Source organism: Neovison vison, chromosome 7 (assembly GCF_020171115.1).
Source record: "Neovison vison isolate M4711 chromosome 7, ASM_NN_V1, whole genome shotgun sequence".
In the NCBI taxonomy this organism is placed as follows: domain Eukaryota; kingdom Metazoa; phylum Chordata; class Mammalia; order Carnivora; family Mustelidae; genus Neogale; species Neogale vison.
The window spans coordinates 158730888-158752744 of NC_058097.1; the positions used below are offsets into that span (position 1 = coordinate 158730888).

General features: G+C 43.1%; 1 protein-coding gene across 1 annotated transcript in view; it reads right to left on the reverse strand.

Annotated features, from left to right (window-relative positions):
* The window catches only part of IRAG1 (inositol 1,4,5-triphosphate receptor associated 1), a 126433-nt gene that overhangs the window by 47254 nt on the left and 57322 nt on the right, over positions 1-21857 (reverse strand). The window contains 7 exon segments of the mRNA XM_044258830.1: positions 6739-6817; positions 8614-9231; positions 10391-10438; positions 10629-10681; positions 12100-12273; positions 14692-14762; positions 16159-16259. Of these exon segments, the coding sequence (XP_044114765.1) occupies positions 6739-6817; positions 8614-9231; positions 10391-10438; positions 10629-10681; positions 12100-12273; positions 14692-14762; positions 16159-16259 (1144 nt within the window).

The following is a 21857-nucleotide window of genomic DNA, read 5'->3' on the forward strand; positions in this document are numbered from 1 at the left end:
TAGAACACATGACCCACACTTGGTTTACGTAGGATTACTTCTGTTCCTGAAGGATGCCAAGAACTGGAAGATGCATGTGTGTCTTTGCTCCTGCTGTTGCTTCTGCCTCCTGTGCCTTTCTTTTCCTCAGCTCAAAGCAGCTGCTCCTGGAATCCTGCCCTCACTCACCCCTATTGAGCTGGCTGCTTCTTTCCCTATGTTCCAAGGTACTTTGTATTGTAAAGTCTGGATACAATATATTATAGTGACGTTTTCTATCCTTGTGTTTCCTCTCCTAGAAGGTGAAAGTGAACTCATTCATTTATCCAGTATTTATTGAGTGCTTACTATGATTCAGACAATGGGCTAGGAACTAGGGATATAATGCTGAGCAAAATAAACAAGTTACTGTCCTCTGGGGGCTTGTTACCTCATGGGACAGAGATTAATTACATTACATTTAGATCAAACATTTCATTTCATATTGTGATAGATTTTATAAGACAGAAGGATCTGGAGGTACTGGAAAAGTGTTCCCTAGAAAAGTGACATTTGAGCAGAAAAGACTGAATGAGAGTTCATTAGGCAAAGAGGATGAGAGGAAGAACATTCCAGGTTCTGTGCCGGTGCCAAGCCAAGGAGGAGGAGTGAGTTGCTGAAGGAAGGCCAAGATATTGAGAGTGAGGAGAGTGGCCCTTGAAAATGTGGGAAAGGGGAGGAGGGTTAATTACACAGGGCCTTGTACATCCTACTAAGGATTCTAGTGCTCATCTTAAGAGCTGAATAAAGGGCCCTGAAGATGCTGAACCAGATTTGTATTTCAGAGATTTCCTCTGGCTGAGTATAGGCAGTGAATTGAGCTCGGTGAGGAGGTTAGGAGTGCTGAGAGATGGGATGGATGTTGTTGAGGTAACTAAAGGAACCAGTAATGACAGCCAAAACAAGGCCCTCTTCTTGAAGGGAGAGCCTGAGTCTTTTTCACCTCTGCATTCCCAGCATGCAGTCTGGGAACTAGCCCACAATCAGCCTCACATCTTTGGCATGAAATGACCTGCAAATGATTAGGACCCAAACATCCTACAAATGGTCTGTGAAGAGAACTTGTTGGATTGTTGGAAAGACTAGATGCAGCAGGAAAGAGCCTCCCAATCCTCAGAAACTGAAAGAGAGCCAAAGTTCTTAAGATTCCAGAATGTTCTGATAAGGATCTTTCCCATTTCCCAAAGGGACAGCCAACAATTAACATAAGAGACTCGAGTTTTTCCTATGAGCTCATATACATTGTTGTATTTAGAGCTCCCAAAAAGAGCTGGCCTCTTTAGCTTTCACGGAGACTCCCAGAGTCTTTCATGCTAGATAAGAGAGGGGAAGAAGCTCTTTGATTCAGAATGTTCAGAATGTAGGAAAAGGAAGTCCCAAATCTGCAGATATCAATCAAACACGTGTGGCTGTTCACCACATCTCCAGCACCATCCTACATATACTGTGGAGCACACAGGACAACATCCCACATGTGACAGAGTTCCACAACCTTGATTATAGGAATTAAAAATGTATGTCAGTTTTCTGCTGGAATAAAGATCAGTATCACATAAAAACATTATATCAGCCCAACGAAATAGGTACTATAGTACTATTATTATACCTATAATATAGATGAGCAAACTGAGCCATCTAGAGACTAAGAAACTTGCCCAAGGCTATGCAGCTAATCAGTGTTGAAGCTTAAACTCTTAACCACCCAGATCCTAGAAATGACAGAAAAATGGGAGGGAGGGCACGTAGTGGATATCTAAATTGGCATATATTTTTAAAAAATTTTATTTATTTAATTGACAGAGAGACAGACAGTGAGAGAGAGACACAAGCGAGGGGAGTGGGAGAGGGAGAAGCAGGCTTCCTGCTAAGCAGGGAGCCCGATGGGGGGCTTAATCCCTGGAATCATGACCTGAGCTGAAGGCAGATGCTTAATAACTGAGCCACCCAGAAGACCCAAAATTGGTATACATTTTATAAGTTAATTTGGCAGTATGTATATGTATTTAAATATAAATGCCTTTTGATCAAGCAGTTCCACTTCTAAGATACTATCCCATGGCAAAACTTATGTATTTCTATAAAGATACATCTAGGAGAATGTATACAAATGCAGAGAAGAAACTAAGGTCCCTGAATGATTATGTGAAGCAGAGCCACCTGCTAACCTGACAGCTTGCCTTAGAATCATTACTCGAGGCTGACACATTCTTCTCTACCCTGCAGGTTAGCATACTTCTGGGCCTCTATGTTAAAGCAACGTAGATTTTATCTTAACTAATGCCAGAATGTTACAGAACACTTTAAAAGAAATACTTATGGAGAAAATTTGGTAGTACACATAAAAGAAAATACAACATGACCAAATGAATTTTATTCCAGGACCACAAGGCTTTATTTCTAAATTTGGAAAATTATTACTATATTAAATGACTGAATTTATGTAATTCTTCAATAAGCAAATTGATGAAATTCAACATAAATCTTGAAGGTTTAAAGACCAGAATATTTCCTTAAAATAATAAAAAAGTGAAATAATACACTATATATAAAAATATATAAACATATAGTATACATAAAATAACATGAAATATGTAAAATGGTATACTATATGATGAAATAATGCATTTTTATATTTTATAGATTTATTACATATCTTTTTCTATTTAGGAATATAAAATATTTAATAATTAAAATAATATAATAAATTAAAATAGTACATCTATTTAAGAATCAGACACAACATGATCCTTCAAAGAAAAACACAAAAACAATTCAATTAAAAACAGAAACAAGGCAAGTATTCTCCTTATCACCATTATTGTATTAGAGAATGTTGCCAAAGTAGAAAACTTGGACAGATACACAAGTATACACACACATATGCACAAATACACAACCAAGACAAACAGTGAATTCAATAAAATAAAAATAACAGATTGTGAATGTGAAAAAAGCATTGTGCAAAGTGGTCAAGAGCCTTTGGATTTGGTCACCTCTGGATTCTGATCCTGGCTTCAGCAATTAATAACCATGTGAACTTATCCTCCCCAGGCTTCAATTTCCTCATCTGTAAAAGGGATATGGTAAGGCCTGCCTCCTAGGTTTGCTATGAGCATTAAGTGAAATATTATCAGATGCTTAATCCAGTACCTGGCATGCAGTAATCACTCTAGTTATAGTAATTGTGCTAGTTAGTCACTGTAGTAATCCATGTATCATTTCTTCATATAAAAGAAACGCATATAATACCAAGCAGTATTCATCTATGCCACTGATTGTCAACTAGGAAAATCTAATGAAAAAAAGAGTCTTCTTCATGAATAGGTAAGAATGTACAGAATGTGCCCTAATAAGAGATAAGGAGACCTGTACAAAGAACTTCAAATCTTTTAGAGGAAAAAGAAAGGAAAACCCAGATTTATAGAGGGACACACCATGTGGAATGAGAACTAAATTTTTTCAAAGTAAGTAATTTAAAAAAGTCTATAAACTATAAAACAAACAACACTAGGACAGTTCTGAATCCAGTGTGTAGCTTTAGAGCAATCACAATTAAAATGTTGTATAATCTCACTTAAAGAAATGGGTAGTTAAGAGGCAAAACCAAAAAAGACCTGTAATCCTTGAATCTTACTTTTTAGAGCTATGAGCCTTCTGAGGTCAGCTCGTATAAGAGGGAACAGAGGTTGAAGAATGCATTTAAAGACTCAGTCGGGGGCGCCTGGGTGGCTCAGTGGGTTAAAGCCTCTGCCTTCAGCTCAGGTCATGATTCCAGGGTCCTGGGATTGAGCCCTGCATTGGGCTCTCTGCTCAGCGGGGAGCCTGCTTCCTCCTCTCTCTCTGCCTGCCTCTCTGCCTACTTGTGATCTCTGTCAAATAAATGAAATCTTAAAAAAAAAAAAAAAAAAAAAAAAAAAAGACTCAGTCAGTTGGTTCCTGGGCTGAGACAGGAACTCAGATCTCCTGACTTTTTGTGCAGTTGTTCTTTCTATTATTTTGCACTGAATCTTTATATCTAGAACATAAAGAATATTCTGAAAAAGATGAATAGTGGAAGAGAAGTAGTCTTACATAATACAATATATTTTAAGGCAGCAGTAATTAAAATGGGTCAGTATTGATTAGAATAAAAGAAAATCAGGCGCTCAGAACTAGTGTTTGGTATATATAAAAAAGAATGTAGTATATGATTGTCTAAGCCACAAAATAATAAGAATATACATACTAATAAAAAATTATTAAGGATCTTAAATTTCCAAATACCTATATCTTAAAATAAATTCCACAGGTATTAGCAAAATAAATATAAATAGATCAAACTATTAGAAAATAGATTGCCATCCCAATTAGGGAGAAGTAATGTTTTTATAACAATTTAAATAATGGAAGACTTCTCAAAAGAAAAAATAGGCAAAGATTATCATAAAAACTTTACAATTTCTCGGGGTGCCTGGGTGGCTCAGTGGATTAAAGCCTCTGCCTTCAGCTCAGGTCATGATCCAGGATCCTGGGATGGAGCCCTGCATTGGGCTCTCTGCTCAGCAGGCAGACTGCTTCCTTCTCTCTCTGCCTGCCTCTCTGCCTACTTGTGATCTTTGTCTGTCAAATAAATAAATAAAATCTTAAAAAAAAAAAACTTCACAATTTCTCTAAAGTAAAACTTGTTAAAAAGCAAAAAATGATGGGATGAAAAAGTACTAAGAAAAATACAAACTCAACAAGAGGATGTAACATTTGCAAATATTTATGCACCCAATATAGGAATATCTAAATATAAAACAAATATTAACAGACTGAAAGGGAGAAATTTTCAGCAATGCAATAATTGTAAGGGACTTTAATAACCCCACTTTCATCAATGGAGAGATTATCCAGACAGAAAATCAATGAGGAAGCATTGGCCTTACATGACGTATCAGACCAGATGGACCTAATAAACATATACAGAACATTCCACCCAAAAGCGAAAGAATACATATTTTTCTGAAGCGCACATGAAACATTCTCTAGAATAGATAATATGTTAGGAACAAAACAAGTCTCAATAAATTTAAGAAGACTGAAATTACATCAAGCATCTTTTCCAAGCATAATGGTACGAAACTAGAAATAAATTTCAAAAGAAGAATATTGTAAAAGGTTAATGTCTATAGAGTTTACATATATTACCAACAAAAAATAAACCAACAAAAAACCCTAATACCCATATGGACACTTGGGTAGAGCAATGCAAAGCTAATCTGCCCACTAAGAAAAAACAGAGTAAATAAACATTTAAAATATTTAAATTTGAACTTGCTTGCTAGCAAATTAGTTGAAGTAATAACAAAGTGGCATTTATTGATTATCTGATTCTTACTATATTCTGGCCTGTAAGGAGTGAAAGCAAAGCAAAGTCCAGTGCTGGTAGTTCTTAGGAGGAAGACGCCTCAGTCTTTGCCGGTAGCAGTCTACACTGGAGGCAATTTGGCAAATGCAAGTGTTTCTATACTTTGACCCAGTGAATCTCAAGCCTGAGAATTTGTTCAAGGAAATAAATTGAAGGAAGAAAGAAAAAAACTATGAGTACAGAGTTGTTTAGAGCAGGGTGGTTAATCATAGCTAAGAGAACTGTAAACATTTGGAATACCCAGCAGTCAATGCATCCGTGGAAAGGTACACTTATTCAATGATAAACAACAGGACAGGTCAAAATATATGGAATCAGTTATGAAATAAGTTTAAAAAGTAGAAACAAGAAGATATAGCTATACAAATCAATTGTGAAAAAAATTATAAATGCAGGTAAATACTGGAAAGAATAAAAATTGCACTTTGTTTTGTTTTTTTCAGAATTTAGGGGATTGTGGGGCAAATTTTTAGATGAATCTTTTCCTAGTGTTTTGAAGCTGCTTTAAAAAGCACAATAAAAATTAAAAGTGGAAAAATATATTTTTCCCCGAAGTTTTCCTCTAAAGATGGTTAATTTTCTTTAATTAGTACTTTAAAAAGTTGTTGAAAATTTTACTTCTGGGACTCTTGTTAATGTTGAATAGGTAGCTATTCACACTGTTAGTTAACTATATTTCAGATCAGGGCTTCCAACAAAGTTGGTGGCACCCTGGTCCTGCCCATACAACAATCTTTAAGCAGAAGGCTTCTGTGCTATGACTGACCACAGGTAACATGACCCAGAGAAGAGGTGAGCCAGGAGATGGGGGGCAGGAGGGAGGCAGGAGATCCAAAGTCTTATTTTCCAGATGAGTCTGGCAGGGTGGGTGGGTGGGGACTTGCAGGGCCAGGGAGGAAAGGGCTGGTGTCTGGACTTTGTGGTGACAGCAGATTAGAAAGCAAGAGATGACTCTGATGTCTTGAAAAGAGGAACTGTTCTATTTGAGTGACTTCCTGGGTGTGAGAGGAAAAGGAAGTGTCAAAAGTTGAGGCCTGGGTCACCCTTCCAGGACTTCTAGGTGCTAACAAGGCTCAGGGAGGGCTGGCAGGATCCGGAAGTGGGTGCTGGTTGGGAGGAGACAAGTTTAGAGGTTCTCTGGGCAGGAAACATGATCTGATTCATTCATTTATCTGCAAATATTTGCTGGGCCTCCTCTGTGTTTGGCACATACTCGCCACTGAGACCAAAGCCCTGACAGAAGTCTCCAGTTTACACATTCACCTCCTTTTATCTGGTAAAAACGAATCCAGCCCTGGCCTGAGGAGAGCATTTGCCCGGACCCCACCTACCTTTTTCCTGCTCAGCTGCTTCACTAAGTTCTGGAAGCTTGAGCCCCACTAAGTTCTGATTTCTTATCAGGATGTGCTCCTTTTTAGGGGAAGAAGAAAACAACATTTCAGACAATAACATCAGGCGGAGCTCTTCTCTTGGTTCTATTTATGCCTCTGTGACCACCCAGCCTTATGTGGGAGGTACTAGGGGCAGCCTCAAAGGTGGGTGGACAGCTATGACATGGTGACATATGAAGGACACCTGGAAGACTTCTCCTCTCCCAGCCCATAAAAGTGTCCGAAACCCCACCATTAGCACCACATTTCTTGGGTTAAGACTTGTCCGTGGCATGGTCTGCCTTTTAAGTAAGCCTGAGGGCCTCAGGGCAAATGACTTCCAGCCACACTGTGGCTGAGAGTTATATGACAAACAGAAGCAGAGCCCAGGGCTCTGGGGACAGGATGGTCACCTGGATGTGTATGGAGCTTCTGCTGGAAATTTTGTTGAGCCCATGACTGTGCTTCAAGCTGGCTAGAGCTTCCTGCCCTGTTGTTCAAGGCAGCGAATGCCCATTTCTAGGAGTTGTGACCTCTCCTACCCCAGTTTCCTCAGGGGCTGGCTATGGCACCCCTAGAGTTGTTAAACTCTCCAGACAAATGAGGCCTGAGAATTGCTGCCCCACTATGCTGCTTGGGGCCTTGGCAGTCGAAGCCCAGGGGAGATGGGGATGCTGACCACAAGTTAGTCAGCACCAGACCAGCACTTCCAACATTTGAGAGATCTCCTCACGCCTTGTGACTTGTGCGTAAGAGGGGATTTTCAGTCTCCCATGTAGCAGGGGCCACTTGAGTGGTTTGTCCCCTGGATAAAGAAGAAAAAGGGAGGGGACAGCAGAGGGTGCTCCTGGCCCAAATGGAAGCAATGGGCCATGGCCCTTTACCTGTTCCCTTAGCAGCTCCCTGCAGCCTCCAATTCAGAGCATGATGGAAAGTTTCTGAATAGGAATGAAGGTTTCTGAATAGGACACATTGCAATGTGTCCCTGCTAACACAGAAACCTCCTCACTTGTGCTTGACTGCTATCAGATGCCTCTTTTCCTTCCCCAGCTCACACGCCTTCCGTAGGGGAGCCAAGGAAGTTTTGTCCAGTTCTAGCCGTGAGGGTGCCAGGGCCCACCCCATGGAGTCCCAGTTGCCTTGGCCTGTGGCCTGGGTTGGTCCTCTGGGGAAATGGGACTGGATAACAATTCCTTGTCCTGTTCATCTCTTTTCACCCTCACATCCTATCTCGGTCCCGTACATTGCTGGATATTCCCAATCACCCCTTGCGTAGGGTTGTCTCCCCATGAGAGACTACTGTGCCTGGTTTGATGACCGGTGAAAAATGGGGCCATCATGGACAGCGGAAGAAATTCACCACAGGGGGAGCAGCCCCTCATAGCCATCATTATACTTGAAGATGGACTTGAAGCCCTTGGTTAACAGGCATGAGGAAGGAAAGTTCAGGGACCTGACAGAGGGAAAATCTATTCCATCCTTGGCATGACAAGGCACTCTATCAAGGGCTTCCTGTTTATGAGCTGCCAGCTCTGGCTGGAGGGGAAAACACAGCCTAGTACTGAGGGCCCATGTGCCCATCCGTCCACCTGCCTTCCCCTTAAAATGTGACTTTGTGTGGCAACTACATCCCACTGATCTCACCCTAGGAAGGGAGGTAAAAGCACCTGAAACATATAAGAAGAAGATGCTGCACAGTGGGCCTGATTTATCAGGATGAGGAAGTTTTGGGACCCATAAGGCCCAAGTCCAGGCCACAGCTGCCCTGCCTAGCAGTTCAGCCCAGAGGTCTCCAGCCCAGGGCACACCCTGCCCAGCTGGCCCCCAGGAACTTACCTCACGGAGCTTAGACAGTTTTTGCATCCGTACTGGCTGCACTTGTATCTGGAAGTCTTTGAGTCCGGGTGCCTTGGCCAGCTTGCTGCCCCCTTTGCCTGAAAAACGCTTCTCTTCCTCTGCCAAAGGCAGCTTGGCAAGCACTTTCTGCAGCCGGGGGCCAGGTTCTTCAGGACCGCTATCCCAGGAGACTCCCCGCTGTAGGGGTGGCCGGGAAGCAGGGGGCCGCAACTCTGCTTTTGAGCCAAATTTTGACCCTGTCAGCTCCCCAGCTGTACCTTTTCCCTGGGGGCTCAGGGGAGCCACCCCTCCAGAGCCCTGGGCTGGACCTCTAGGCAGAGGGTTGCCTTCCTTGGCTGTCTTCAGAAGTGCCTTTCCCAGCTCATTTTCAGCAGGGCCAGGCTGAGGGCTATTCAGAGCCATTTTCCCACCACTGCCTATGCCAGAAGCTGGGCCTTTGGGTGTGGCCTCAGGGCATTGGAGGGGATCGCAGTTTTCCTTCTGGTCAATTGCGGTCTCTTTGGATTTCTCAACTGTGGGAGAACGAGGAGTCAGCCTGCCCTGAGACACTTTCCTCTGGTCATTCTGCTTCCGGTCAGCTAACCCTTTGGAGACATTCTGAAAGAAACAAGGTAGAGCTGGGACCCTGGAGGCAGGCTGGAGAGGGAAGAGGTGGGGCCACTTCCACTGTGGGGCCTCTGTCCCCACAGACCCTGCTAAGGTGGCTGTGTGTATGTGTGTGCACTGAGTGGAAGGGGAGGGCTTCTCAGTCCAATATAAACCAGTAAAGGAGGATGCACAGACAAGCCTGAGGTCTATAAAACACAGAGGACAAGGGGACCTGTCATTCACAATCTTCCAAGGACCTCCCAAGGGCTAGGGACTGTGGAAGACAGTGGAATAGTAGACCGGTTGGGGGCAGTCACAAATTTCAGCCTTGACTCAGTTGCCCCAGTTTCTAGTCTTGACTCTTCCTGGCAAGGCCCTTAACTCTTTAGGGACTCAGATTTCTCATCAGATTTGTGAGCCCTCTGAAACTATTGCCAATGTATATGTGTGTTTATGTGTGCATATGGTATGGATTTTTCTGGGAAGAGAAACCATGGCTTTCAGCAATATTGCATAGAATTCCATGATCCAAAAATGGTTACGGATCTCTGGATCAGGTGATTCTTGCAAAGGTGATTATCTTACCACTTAGAAGTTCTAAGATTCTGCACTCTTATTTCATTTCTCAAGGGAAACCTGCTTTGTGAGGAGGATTTGTATGGCTACCTTGCTTGAGTGGCAAAACTCTGCCAGAGGACTCTATCCTAGCCCCAGTTCTAGATGAGATTGTATTTCATGCTGCCCTCAGCATCACCTTGAGCACTTTGCTCTGAGCAGAGGTGGGACCCTCCTAGTGCTCATCAGCAAAGATGAGATTTTCCAGGCTGCCCCCAAGAGGAATCCCAATCAGGAACTGGAACTTTAATTTTTACTAGAGTGACAAAAGCATCTGTCTTGTCTGACTGTTCCTGGGCCCAGCAGTCTCCCTAGTCTATGGCCAGTGGCCCTAGTGAAGGAGCCAGGTTATAGGGTTAAAGTGAATGTGAATCCTGCCTCCTTACCCCCCCATACTTTAGACTTCCAGTCATCATTGAACAGAGGAAACTTCTAGCCTCCCCAGCCATGACACTCCACTCACACTTACTTACAGGCTTCCCAGGGCTAGCCTAGACTTTTGGAACAGTGTTTCCCACCCAAATCACCCAAATTGGACAGAGTTCACACTCACAGGCTCGCCAAAGTGAGGTGAAGAGACTTCGGCCTCATCCCCCTTCTGCTGGAGAAAGTGAACACAAGTCAGACAGCAATGCAAAGAGACCATATCTCCTCTTAAATGTCCTCGAAGTGGTATAGATGCTTTCCCCTCCCAGCACCGTCATCTCAGTGGGTCATGAGGGCCTCTCAGGGGTTAAGGGATAAGGGGAGAGACCAGTTGGCATAGAAACCCCAATCAGGACCCCTGTTACCTGTGGTGGTGCTCCAGGCAAAGGGGACTGTGGGTCGCTGCATGCATCCAAACCTGGAGTAGTCCAGACACTGGTGAGTGATGTCTAGCCCCTCAGACCATCAGCTGTCCCTTTAGCAAAAACATATCTACCTCCCCAGAATGCCCTCCCTTGGTTCCCCAGCCCTCCCTTGGTTGTCAGTAATGCCTGACATTTTAAGTACATTTCACATGTCACATTCTATGGGGAGCCCTCATTTAATCAGCACAGAAACCACATGAGGAAACTGAGGCAGAGGGAAATCAAGGCCGTACAGCCAGGAAATCTCAGCACTGGGAATTGAATTGAACCCAGGATGCCTGGTCAGAGCCTGAGTTTGCCCAACATCTCTGAAAAGGGCAGGCTGTTCTCCCTGGCACCATGCCCCTTTCGGAGCTGGTTTAAGGGTGTGGCCCTGTACACAGTCTAATGAAAGGGAAGAAACCAAGAAGAAAAGAGTGGCTCAAATAGAGACCTTTTTGAATAAGTTCTGGGGTAGCCCCTCTCTGAGTTCTCTCTTAGCAGAGAACATCAGTTGTAGCCCCTTTCCCACAGCCTGGCCTCTGTCCTCACCTACCTAGACTCATCTGGGGCAAGGCCTGTTTCCCCACACTAGCTCAAAACCCCAATAGAAAGTACATCTACCTCCTCAGAGGCAGCCCGACCAGGCCTAGCTGGGAGTCCTCTGGGGAGGAGGCCAAACAGGGGTCCTGACTAGAAAGCCTGCAAGATGGGATGCATCCTGGTCGGACCAGGGGTTGGACTCAGCTGCCACCCAAAGGGAGAAGCCAGGACAGGAAACCTGGTACTGAACCTCACCAGGTGGTGTGGAGACAATAAGCGAGTTGCTTTGAGAGGAGTTTGGAGAAGCTCCGGGACTGAAATTCGGGGAAGCAGCTATGGATACAGACACAAACTGGCCAGCATTCATGAAGGTTTATGACTTCAGCCTAACAAAGATATCCTTTCGGGCATTTTTGACCCCTGGGAACTGGGACTGCTTTGTCAGGTTAGGGGCTGATTCTGGACTGCCATGTGACTACCACAGGAGGACTCCATCCATGCAGGGAGGTCCAAGAGCCTGTGCACGTGGGCCTCACACAGAGATTTCTCTCTATGTAGGATTAAGGGATGGGGAATCCATGTTAAATTCATGGGTATCATAAGAGCTGACATTTCTTGGTGAAACAGAAAGCCACAATAGTTCCCAAAAATTAAAAGTGTAGTTTTCTGGGTTAGAGTTGGATCAGTATTTTAGAGCTTCTGAAATAGGGTAAGATGCCCTCTCTTAACAAAATCTTCACAAGGATCAGTCCTCCTGGCACCTAGCCTGGGGGCAGGCAAATCAAAAGCCACCCCTTGGAAGCAGGCCTCCCACTACAATTGGATCCTGGCCCTCCCTATCCCCTACCCCACCTCGGAGGGGCTCAGGGCAGCCACCTGTATATCCTACCTGACAGGGAGTCTCCGGGGCCGCTCCTGGACTTCCTCCCACGGCGGGTCAGGAATCGTTCACTCACCAACTTGGCTTCTTCCAGCAGTGCCAGGTTTTTCTTCTTGTCCTCTTCTGAGATGCTGATATCCGGCAGCTGGTCATTGACCAGGTCAATAACGTGCCCTGCGGGGTCTACAGTGGGAGGGTGAACTCAGGTCGAGAACCACACAATCCTTGGCCCCTCACACCTTAGCCCAGGGAAGCTGCCCAGAGCAAACTCAGCCCACTGAGGGTTGCCTCAGCAGGTCTGTCATCTGTGGCTGTGGCAGGTCCTCTGTAACAAATGGTCATGAAGCCACCTAGGTTTCCAGTACTGTCCTAAACTCTGCCATTAGGAAGGCCATCAGGAGCTCCCCCTCCATGTGATCTTTTCCTAGAGTGTTGTTCTTTCTGGTCTCTATTTCAACAAGCTAGAGAGCTTAAGGTGTGTGGATAAAGAGCACTCCAAAGATCATGGCCACCTTCCCTCCCTTCTTTCCTCTACTCACACTATCTACCCCCACCTTTCTCCAGAACTGACTCTTCTCCAGCAGCGCTTCTCTGGGTGAATGACACCACTTTCCCCAGCTGCTTGGAACCATGGGAATCACTCCATACTCCTTCCTCGGTCTCTTGATATCCCATCAACTGATCATCAAGTCCTGATCATGATTTGCCTCAGAAACATCTCTGGAACTTGTGTCTCCTCTCCATTCTTGTTCCTTACATCTTACCTGCACAATTACAACAGCTGCTTCATAGGTCCTCTACCTTCACACTATCCCCTTCCTCCCATCTCCCACTGCCACAGAGTGACCTTCTTAAGAGCCATATCTGACCTTACACTTCTCTGCTGACCTCACATCATCAGGATTCCTCATGGTCCCTAGTCATGTGCCAATGCCAGACTGGGCCCTGCATCTTTACCCATCCCACATACTTCTCCAAAGGCCCTTCCCCTTCCCCCTGATGGTGAACATCTTTCACTGTGCCTCTCTAGCCCCCCTTCCCCCTTCTTCCAGTCATTTGCATTAGGTGAAGCCTCAGTTTGCGTTGGGTGAAACCCCGCTGAGTCTCAATTATGTTAGTTAAGAAGGAGCTAAACCCTATCCCCCAAACTCACCCGAGCCTTGGCCAATAGGTGAGTTCAATCCCCCTGTCTACAGTGATTGACTCAGGGATCACCACAGAAGGCCAAGGAGAGGCAAGTCTGGGAATTGTGTTGAGTACACAGAAGAATCACTCTCTTTCCACTGATGGGATATAAGCCTGGGGTTGCTGGTAGCCATTTGCCAAAAAGAAAGCTAACGCATGGGTGGAAATTTGAGAGATGGGATGAGCTGATTGCTAATGACCCAACTAGAGCACCTGGATTCAGCACTCCTTGAAAACACAAACTCTGGCTTTATTTGTATGTATGTATGTGTGTATGTATTTTTTCTTTCTTTTTTAAAATTAACATACAATTTATCTTTTGGTCTGTGATTCATCAGTCTTACACAATTCACAGTGCTCCCCATAGCACATACCCTCCCCAGTGTCCATCACTCAGCCACCCCATCCCTCCCACCCCCCTCCACTCCAGCAACCCTGTTTGCTGTTTCCTGAGATTAAAGTTTGTTTCCTGAGATTAAAGGTCTCTTATGGTTTGTTTCCCTCTCTGGTTTTGTCCTGTTTCATTTTCCCCTCTCTTCCCCCATGATCCTCTGCCTTGTTTCTCAAATTCTGTATGTATGTACTTTTAGTGTAAGATAGTTTGAGTTTTTCTATCATTTGGAAGACTCCTAACTAATTCATGCAGCAGAGCATTCAGTTACTCTGTTATGGTTCCTGCTCCCCTACTATGTTGTTTCTTCCACCCAGAATGATTTTTCTTTCTTTTTCTATCTGTCCAACTTCCTAAGGCACAACTCAAATATGCTGTCTTCTGGACAGTCTTCCCCCTCCCCAGACAGAATTGATCCCCTTCTTGCCTCAGTTTCCCTAACACTTCTTTAAAGGGCCTTATAATATGGTGTCCTGATTATATCTGTTCACTTCTGAGTCTCTTCATAGACTATGAACAACATGAAGGCAGAGACCAAATCTATATCATATATATATATATATATATATATGTAAAATATCTGTGTTCCAATGGTCCAGAACAGACCCAGAACATTGCCCAATCATTTGGGTAATGAGTTGGTGATTGGGGCAGCAACCTGTGCATTCAAACACATGCCTACCTGGATTTGGGCCTTTCTAGCAGGAGGTAGAGGACTTTGCACCCTATGGCCCAGAATTGAGCTTCACCCTGCTGTTCTCTTTGACTTCCTCATCCTTCTCTTTACCCTCTTGCCTTGTCTTTTTTACCAAAATAAATTAAAATTAGATATCATACTTCTTCTGGGCCCAAACACAGAGGGGCAGACTGACTTTGCTTTCTTGGGCTTGTAGGTATAGACCTGCCTCAGAATTAGGAGAGGGGAAGGGGCTGAGCTGCCAGATCTCGGTCTTCCTGCTCAAACATACATTCAGCTGGACCCCTATGTCTGGTTGCAGAAATAAGATAATTACACAAGCCCTTACCCACAGAAGTCAGTGAAGCAGTGGAAACCTTCAGGTGTCGGTGAGAAAGCCTCCTGTGGGGACTGTGAGCTCTGAAAGACAGAACAGAGTCATCTTGTTAAGAAAATTTGTCCATAGCTTGTAAATAGGTAAATAGATACCTGTATATTCTTTCAAAGTCATTCTAGAGCATCATCTTATAAGCCTACGCTGGAGAACTTGTTAGAAATGCAAATTCTCAGTTTCCACTCCAGACCAAACAGATCAGAAACTCTGTGACATGGTGCCCAGCCATCTGTGATTGAACATGCCCCCCCCCCCCCACAGGGTGATTCTGATGCTTGCTAACATTTTTGAAAAATTGCTCTAAGGAAATGTAACTTTGGTTATTTACTTTTCATTAGGGCCCCCACTTTGAATGAACATCTAACTGTAGAAAACTCATAAAATATGAATAATTGTCTGATAGAGATATAGATGATTTATTTCTGTTGGGGAAGAAAGATAAAAAACAAGGTTTCATTGTCTTGTGGAACATTAACCTATTTTATATCAAACTTAGTCATCTTATTCCAGCATTCTTTTCCTCCCCACTGATTATATATGTATTTCCATTTCTTGTATCCTCTTTTGAACTGACTTTGTCATCCTGATGGTTTTCTCATCAATGAGTTAAATAAATCTTTGACACATGCTCACTGTATTTTTTTTCTTCCAATTTATTTATTTTCAGAAAAACAGTATTCATTATTTTTTCACCACACCCAGTGCTCCATGCAAGCCGTGCCCTCTATAATACCCACCACCTGGTACCCCAAACTCCCACCCCTCTGCCACTTCAAACCCCTCAGATTGTTTTTCAGAGTCCATAGTCTCTCATGGTTCACCACCCCTTCCAATTTACCCAAAAGCACATACCCTCCCCAATGTCCATAACCCTACCCCCCTTCTCCCAACCCCCCTCCCCCCAGCTCACTGTATTTTTGTGTGAGAATGATCTTTGTAGCTTTTTGAAAATTACACTTAGTCTTACTCCAGCCCGACCAATGCATATGTTAGTTCTGGGTCAAACTGAGGCAGGGACATCACTGTGTACATGAGCCAGTGTCCTTCCCAAGGGGTCATCTTCCTCCCAGGACCCCCTTTGCCCAGGGGCAGGATTCTTTGGTCAAAGACTCTTATCTCTCAGGTCTGTTTGCAACTATCTGGGCAGTTATTATGGGAAACTACCCTGCTATTATTTGTGCTTAAAGGCTAGCAATGTACAAGAACCAAATCCAGGAAAAGAAAAATAATTTGGGGGCAGGAAGGGAAAGATAACAGAGAAATCTCAAGCTCTTGCTCTCATTTGGAAAAACTGCTTGATTCTATTTCATCAATAAAATGATCAAGAAAGAAGATTTATAAAAAGTATATATAGCCATATAATCCTCATATGCTAGGAAATATTATTCTTCACAGTGCAAAGATTAGGCACATGAGATTTACCTGTTGACGAAGTTTTTGTCAGTTTCTCCTTCTGGTGAACTGGCATCCCCAGTCAGGATGATGGTAGGTGGACTGCAGGATATTCCTGCAGTGTGAGGGCCCTGGTGGTTCAGAACAAAACACAGGTGGAGTTAGGCTTAGGATGGTGGAAGCTTCCAGGACCTAGAGTTGGAACATTTACTCCAGTATTATGGCACTCAAAACCATATTTATAAGGGTTGAATACAGTTTATTTGGATTGTTCAGGGGAAAAGAAAGAAAGAAAGAAAAAGAGAAAGAGAAAGAAAGAGGGCAGTTTCTCCTTCATTCCCCAGCAGACACTCAGTGAGCTTAATGTGGTCTACTTTTTATGAATTAAGTTTACAGCGAGGTATACAGGGTATACAGTGAGATCCCACACTTGGGTAATCGTGACATTTGGATAAAGGTGATGTGTTCAATGGGTCACGGAATATGCAGTTTGATTGTGTAACCTTGAAAAATGTTTATCTGAAGAAATACACATTTCTGAAATTAGAACAAATGTTATTAGCCAGTCCTTAGATTTTTGAGGTATTTCAAAACCACTAAACAAAATAAAACTAATAATAGCAAACATGAGTCATTCCATTCTAGGTTAGTAAGTTTGTAGTGAAATCGGTGTACTATTACACATTGATGGCTGTGTGAATGGTAAAACCATATCAGGGCTGTAATAAATGCTGATTGAATGAGTGAGTGAAAGAATAAAATGAAAGCAATATAGGATATAGAGCAAGGTCCATAAAGATGTACATCAGTCTGCATTTCCCCACAACTCTGTACGGAGGATAAAAATAGGACTAGGTAACAGTAATACACAGTCTCTCTGGTTCTTTTGCCACCTACTCCTATAGTACATCCTTTTAAAAATCGTTCCCAGTGTTATGGACGTAGGGGAGGGTATGTGATATGGTGAGTGCAGTGAAATGTGTAAGCCTGATGAGTCAGAGACCTGTACACCTGGGGCAAATAATACATTATATGTTAATTTAAAAAATCATTCCCAGTTATGCCTGGAATCTCTCTAGGGGTTTACTTATATGTCCTCTCATCATTTTCCTTCTGTTCTTCCTTGCCCTCCTTACTGGCGTGTATTGTCAAGGCTCTCTGTGAACACCCTAACGTCCCTGCCAGGGCCTGTCTCCCAGCACTCTCAAGCATGTCACACCAACTCCCACAGTTGGAGTGGCTTCCTGGAGCTTCAGGGCAGTAGGTCCCCGTTGCCACTTCCTCTGTTGGTGGACTTTGTCTTCCTGGAGCCTCTGGGCAAAGTGTTCTCAATTCTACTGGCCCTGCTAAAGCTGTCGCCTGGGAGCTGCCCTTGTCCAGGGTTGAGCTGTGTTCTTGAGCACTTACTGTGCAAGGTGGGGAAGAGGTCCTCTCTCCTTTTCACATTATTACTTGTTGTTAAGTGGGTCCCATACAGTGCTATCTAGGCTTCTTAAATCCCACAATTTTTAGTGAAACCAACTGTTCCTGTTTTCATTTGTATCTCCTCCCTTGCTTAGCCTCAAACATAAGGCTGGGTAAGCTGGAGAAGTGTCTCTGAGCCCCACCAGGGAATGCCAGATCCCTATGGTCTAGACCTCTTCAGCTGGAGGGAGGTGTAGGGACTGGAGAAGGAGGAAGCATTCAGAATCCCTGGGCACATGGAAAGAAAGTTGAAACAGGGACTTTGGCTGGATAGGAAGCAATAGGAAGCAGCACTGCCTCTTATAAGAATCCTACAGAACTGTGCTCAGATTTCTGCTCATCATCCACTAGCTGTGTGTTCTTGAGAAAATTATTTAACCTCTCTGGGCCCCATGATCATAAAATTCAATATACAAGGTTGATATAAGGATTAAAAATAGTATTGAGAAAGCACCTAGCACATGACTAGCTGTTTTCAATAGTTATATTGCTGTAAGATTACTTTTCTCTCTCATTCAACAGAGACACTTTAGTTATTCATCATGTGTCAGGCGCAGCTTGAAAAACGAAGACCCTCAAGACCTCACAGCCAAGCAAGGGATATAGAGAAGTAATGAAATATAATAAATTTAAGGTGATAAGATATGGACCACATTCTGTGAAAGCTCAAAGGAAAGGGAAAAAAATTCCTCAGGGGAATTGGAAAAGACTCTCCAGGAAGACATTTCAGCTAGGTTTTGAGGGATGAATGGGAGCCTGTAAGACAAAGATATTAGGGGAGAGGTTTTGGGCAAAAGGAACAGCATTAGCAAAAGGCATAACTGGGCATTGGGGATTTATCAGTGTAATTGGAGCATGGACTCTGGGGTATGTAAGATAGGAAAGTTCAAGGATGGGTGCTGCAGTATTGTGGTTTATAAGAAATTATATGTATTTGGTCATTCAGTATTATATGTATTCAGTAGTCTTATAATTTATAAGAAATTATATGTTTTTGGTATTCAGTATGTATTTGACCAAAATACATTTTTCATAGACATTTGGTCTTCATCCACAGTTCCTGGCTCATGGCTTCCAAGATCCTTAGAATTTCCTGAATGATAAGAGCAATGGGAAGATTTTTTGTTATAATACTTGGTCTCTTTCCTTAGTTCTTAAACTCCCTTCAGAGCCATAAAGGTGAAATGGGTGACTTATTACCTATAACAAACCCTTTCCACCACAACTGGGTTTACACTAATGAAGGTGACTTTTGCAAAGCACCTAAGTATGGAAGCTGGTTGCCAGGGGTAACAGCCATGAATAGAGGGTTGGAACTTTCAGTCCCACCCCCTGATTTCCCAGGAGGTGAGAGGGACTAGAGGTTGAATCAATCACCAATGGCCAATGAGTTAATTAATCATACCTAAATAATGAAGCCTCTATAAAAACCCAAGAGGAGGAGTTTCAGAGTGCTTCCATTTTGGGGAACCAAGACACTTCCACATGTCACTGTGCCACATCCCAAGCTCCACAAGGACAGAAGCTCCTTTATTCAGGACCTCATCCTACATATCTCTTCATCTGCTGTTGATGCATATCCTTTAATATCCTTTGTAATAAGTCATTAATCTAGCGAATAAATGGGTTTTCCTGAGTTCTATGAGTCACTCTAGCAAATTATCACACCTGACGAGGAGATTATGGGAACCTCTAATTTCTAGCCAATCCATCAGAAGCACAGGTGATAACCTGGGCTTGTGACTGGTGCCTGATGTGGGGGACGGAACCCTTTACCTATGGATCCATCTCCAGGTAGATAGCATCAGAATTGAGTGAGTTCTTGGACACCTTTCTGGTATCAAATAATTGTTTGTTGATAGGGGGAAGCCTACAACACATACAAACATGCCTATGTTGGACTTAGGTCCAGAAAGCTAATTTAGGGGCAAATAATGGAAGTAGAATAAAAGGTTGAGCCAACTTCTGTTAACATTGGGCATTACTCCAGTGAGTTTGATTTTTGTGGTTTTGGAGATGGAGAGCACTGAAGGTTGGGTTTGGGATTAATTTGACCAACAAAAGAGAGAACATAGAAATGTTGACAGATGTTCCATTTATGGATCATCATGGCACACATTGGTTGAGTTGAGGAAAATATCCAGTTATTACAGCATCATCCTTCTAGGAATTTTGAGGAACTTTCAATAAATTGGAGCTGTGTTACTCTCCATCTGGACACCCACAGTTGGCCAGGGTACAGTGACAGAGAGTCAGCATGATGCTTATGGCTGGAGCCAGAACTGGCCAGACTGTCCTTATAACTCCAGAGCTCCAGTCCCTCTAAGAACACAGATATCCATTCTTCTGTCAAGGACTCCTCTTGTAAGAGATCCTCAGGAAGTTTCCAAAGAAGCAGCAGCTCCTTCGATGGGTTGTATAAACTTGATGAACTAATGATGATCATTCTTGATGGTTACTTGATTTGTCCTTCTGTTACCTTATCTCTTAGTCCCCATAACCCATAACTATAAAATGATCAAAAGGCCTGCTCTGTCTCAAAAGAAGTTTGTGTGAATAGAATGAAATGATGAATGTGTATATGCTTTGATAAGTCTCATATAATATACAAAAACCCATTAATCACAATTATCATTAAAATGAACAATGGCTCTACTCAGTTCTCCCCACCTTTTGTCCCCTGGTAGGAGGCCAGCAAGCAGCAGAGAGGCTGGGGCCTTCCAAGGGGCCAGGAGGGAAGCAGGAGAATCTTGGGTCATGATGTGGGTCTTGATGACACACAGTGGAACAGTATCCAGAAGAGCTGCTGGGGTCAAAAAGGGGAATCAGCTTGTCAAAATGGCAGGTCATGGGCTGGAGCTGGTGTAGGCAGGGCCAGGGGTAGGTCCCTCTTTACTGGGAAAACTGATAAAGAGGGAGGAATGGGGAGGTTTTCTACTGTGTGGATTCTCCAGTGAGCAGAAAGAAGGGCTGAAGTTTATCCAGAGGCTTCTCTTCATGTCACTACAAGGGCTTGTTATTGATGTGGTTTCTCGGATCTCAACTAGGGAATAAGCCTTTTCTCTGAGCTACAAATTCCCTGTGGTACAAATCAGAGACATAGAGGGCTGTTTGATGTGAGTAGTGTTTATAAGTTTTTATATTAGTTGCTAACATTCTATAATTGGAATTCCCTAAGTTCTGGATTTCCTGCTTTTCCTGAAAAAACCAAGAGACCAAGCAATCTTGGGTCTACATTTCTGCAGAGTAACTTTTGGTCTGCTTCTGCTGGCTTGCTTCAATCATTTGTGCTCCCTGCCTGGCCCTGAAGGCATCCAGGTTACTGTCCCTGTGTGCACAGTTCTTAACCTATCTTGGCTTTCTGGAGCACGGGAGGTTTATGCTTAAAGCCTCCTCCACTCATGACACCTTTTCTTTTCTAAACCACTTTATTAAGGTATGATTGACATATGAAAAGCTATACATATTTCATGTATACAACCTGACGAGTTTAGAGCTAAGTATACACTTATGAAACTCTTTTCATAATTTATGCCATAAACCTATCCATCACTTCCCAAAGTTTCTTCCTGCCTTCTTATTTATGTACTACTATTATTATTGTTGCTGTTGTTGTGATAAGAACACTTAAAAGATCAACCCTCTTAGCAAACTTTTAGGTATACAATACAATATTGTTAACTCTAGGCACTAAGCTATACAAGAGATCTCTAGGACTTAATCATCTTGTATAATTCCGACATCATCTTGATGAGGTTTCTTTCCATACAGCCTCGTGGGAGAATTCCATTTGAAACACTGACTGTGCTTACAGTATGTTTGAAGTTCCTTCCCTGGGTGGAGTTTATTTTGACCATGACTGTTTGATCTCTAGAAATTACCTTATTTGTGACTTTCAGACTGAGAATTTCTATCTTGTATGAATCCATGAGGGAACAGGAAGAAATGTACTTTGGCTAACATGTCATTTTCATTTTATTATATCATATGGTTTTTGCCATCCCTTGGGATAGGCTTTTTTAAATTCCCAGCAGGCATTAATGCAGATGGGGTAGGTCTGCATAAAAGGGGCAGGAGAACCAAACATCAGTTTCTTCATGTTGTGTTCTGAAAGAAAACTTGTGCTAGTGCTGAGGGGATTATAATATATACCTCCAACAATTTTATATATTCAGGCTGCTAAGTAAGTAGAATATAATTAATTTATTGATTAAATTTTCTTGACACACTGCCTATTTCCCAAAGCAATTTGAAGTAACCAGCAA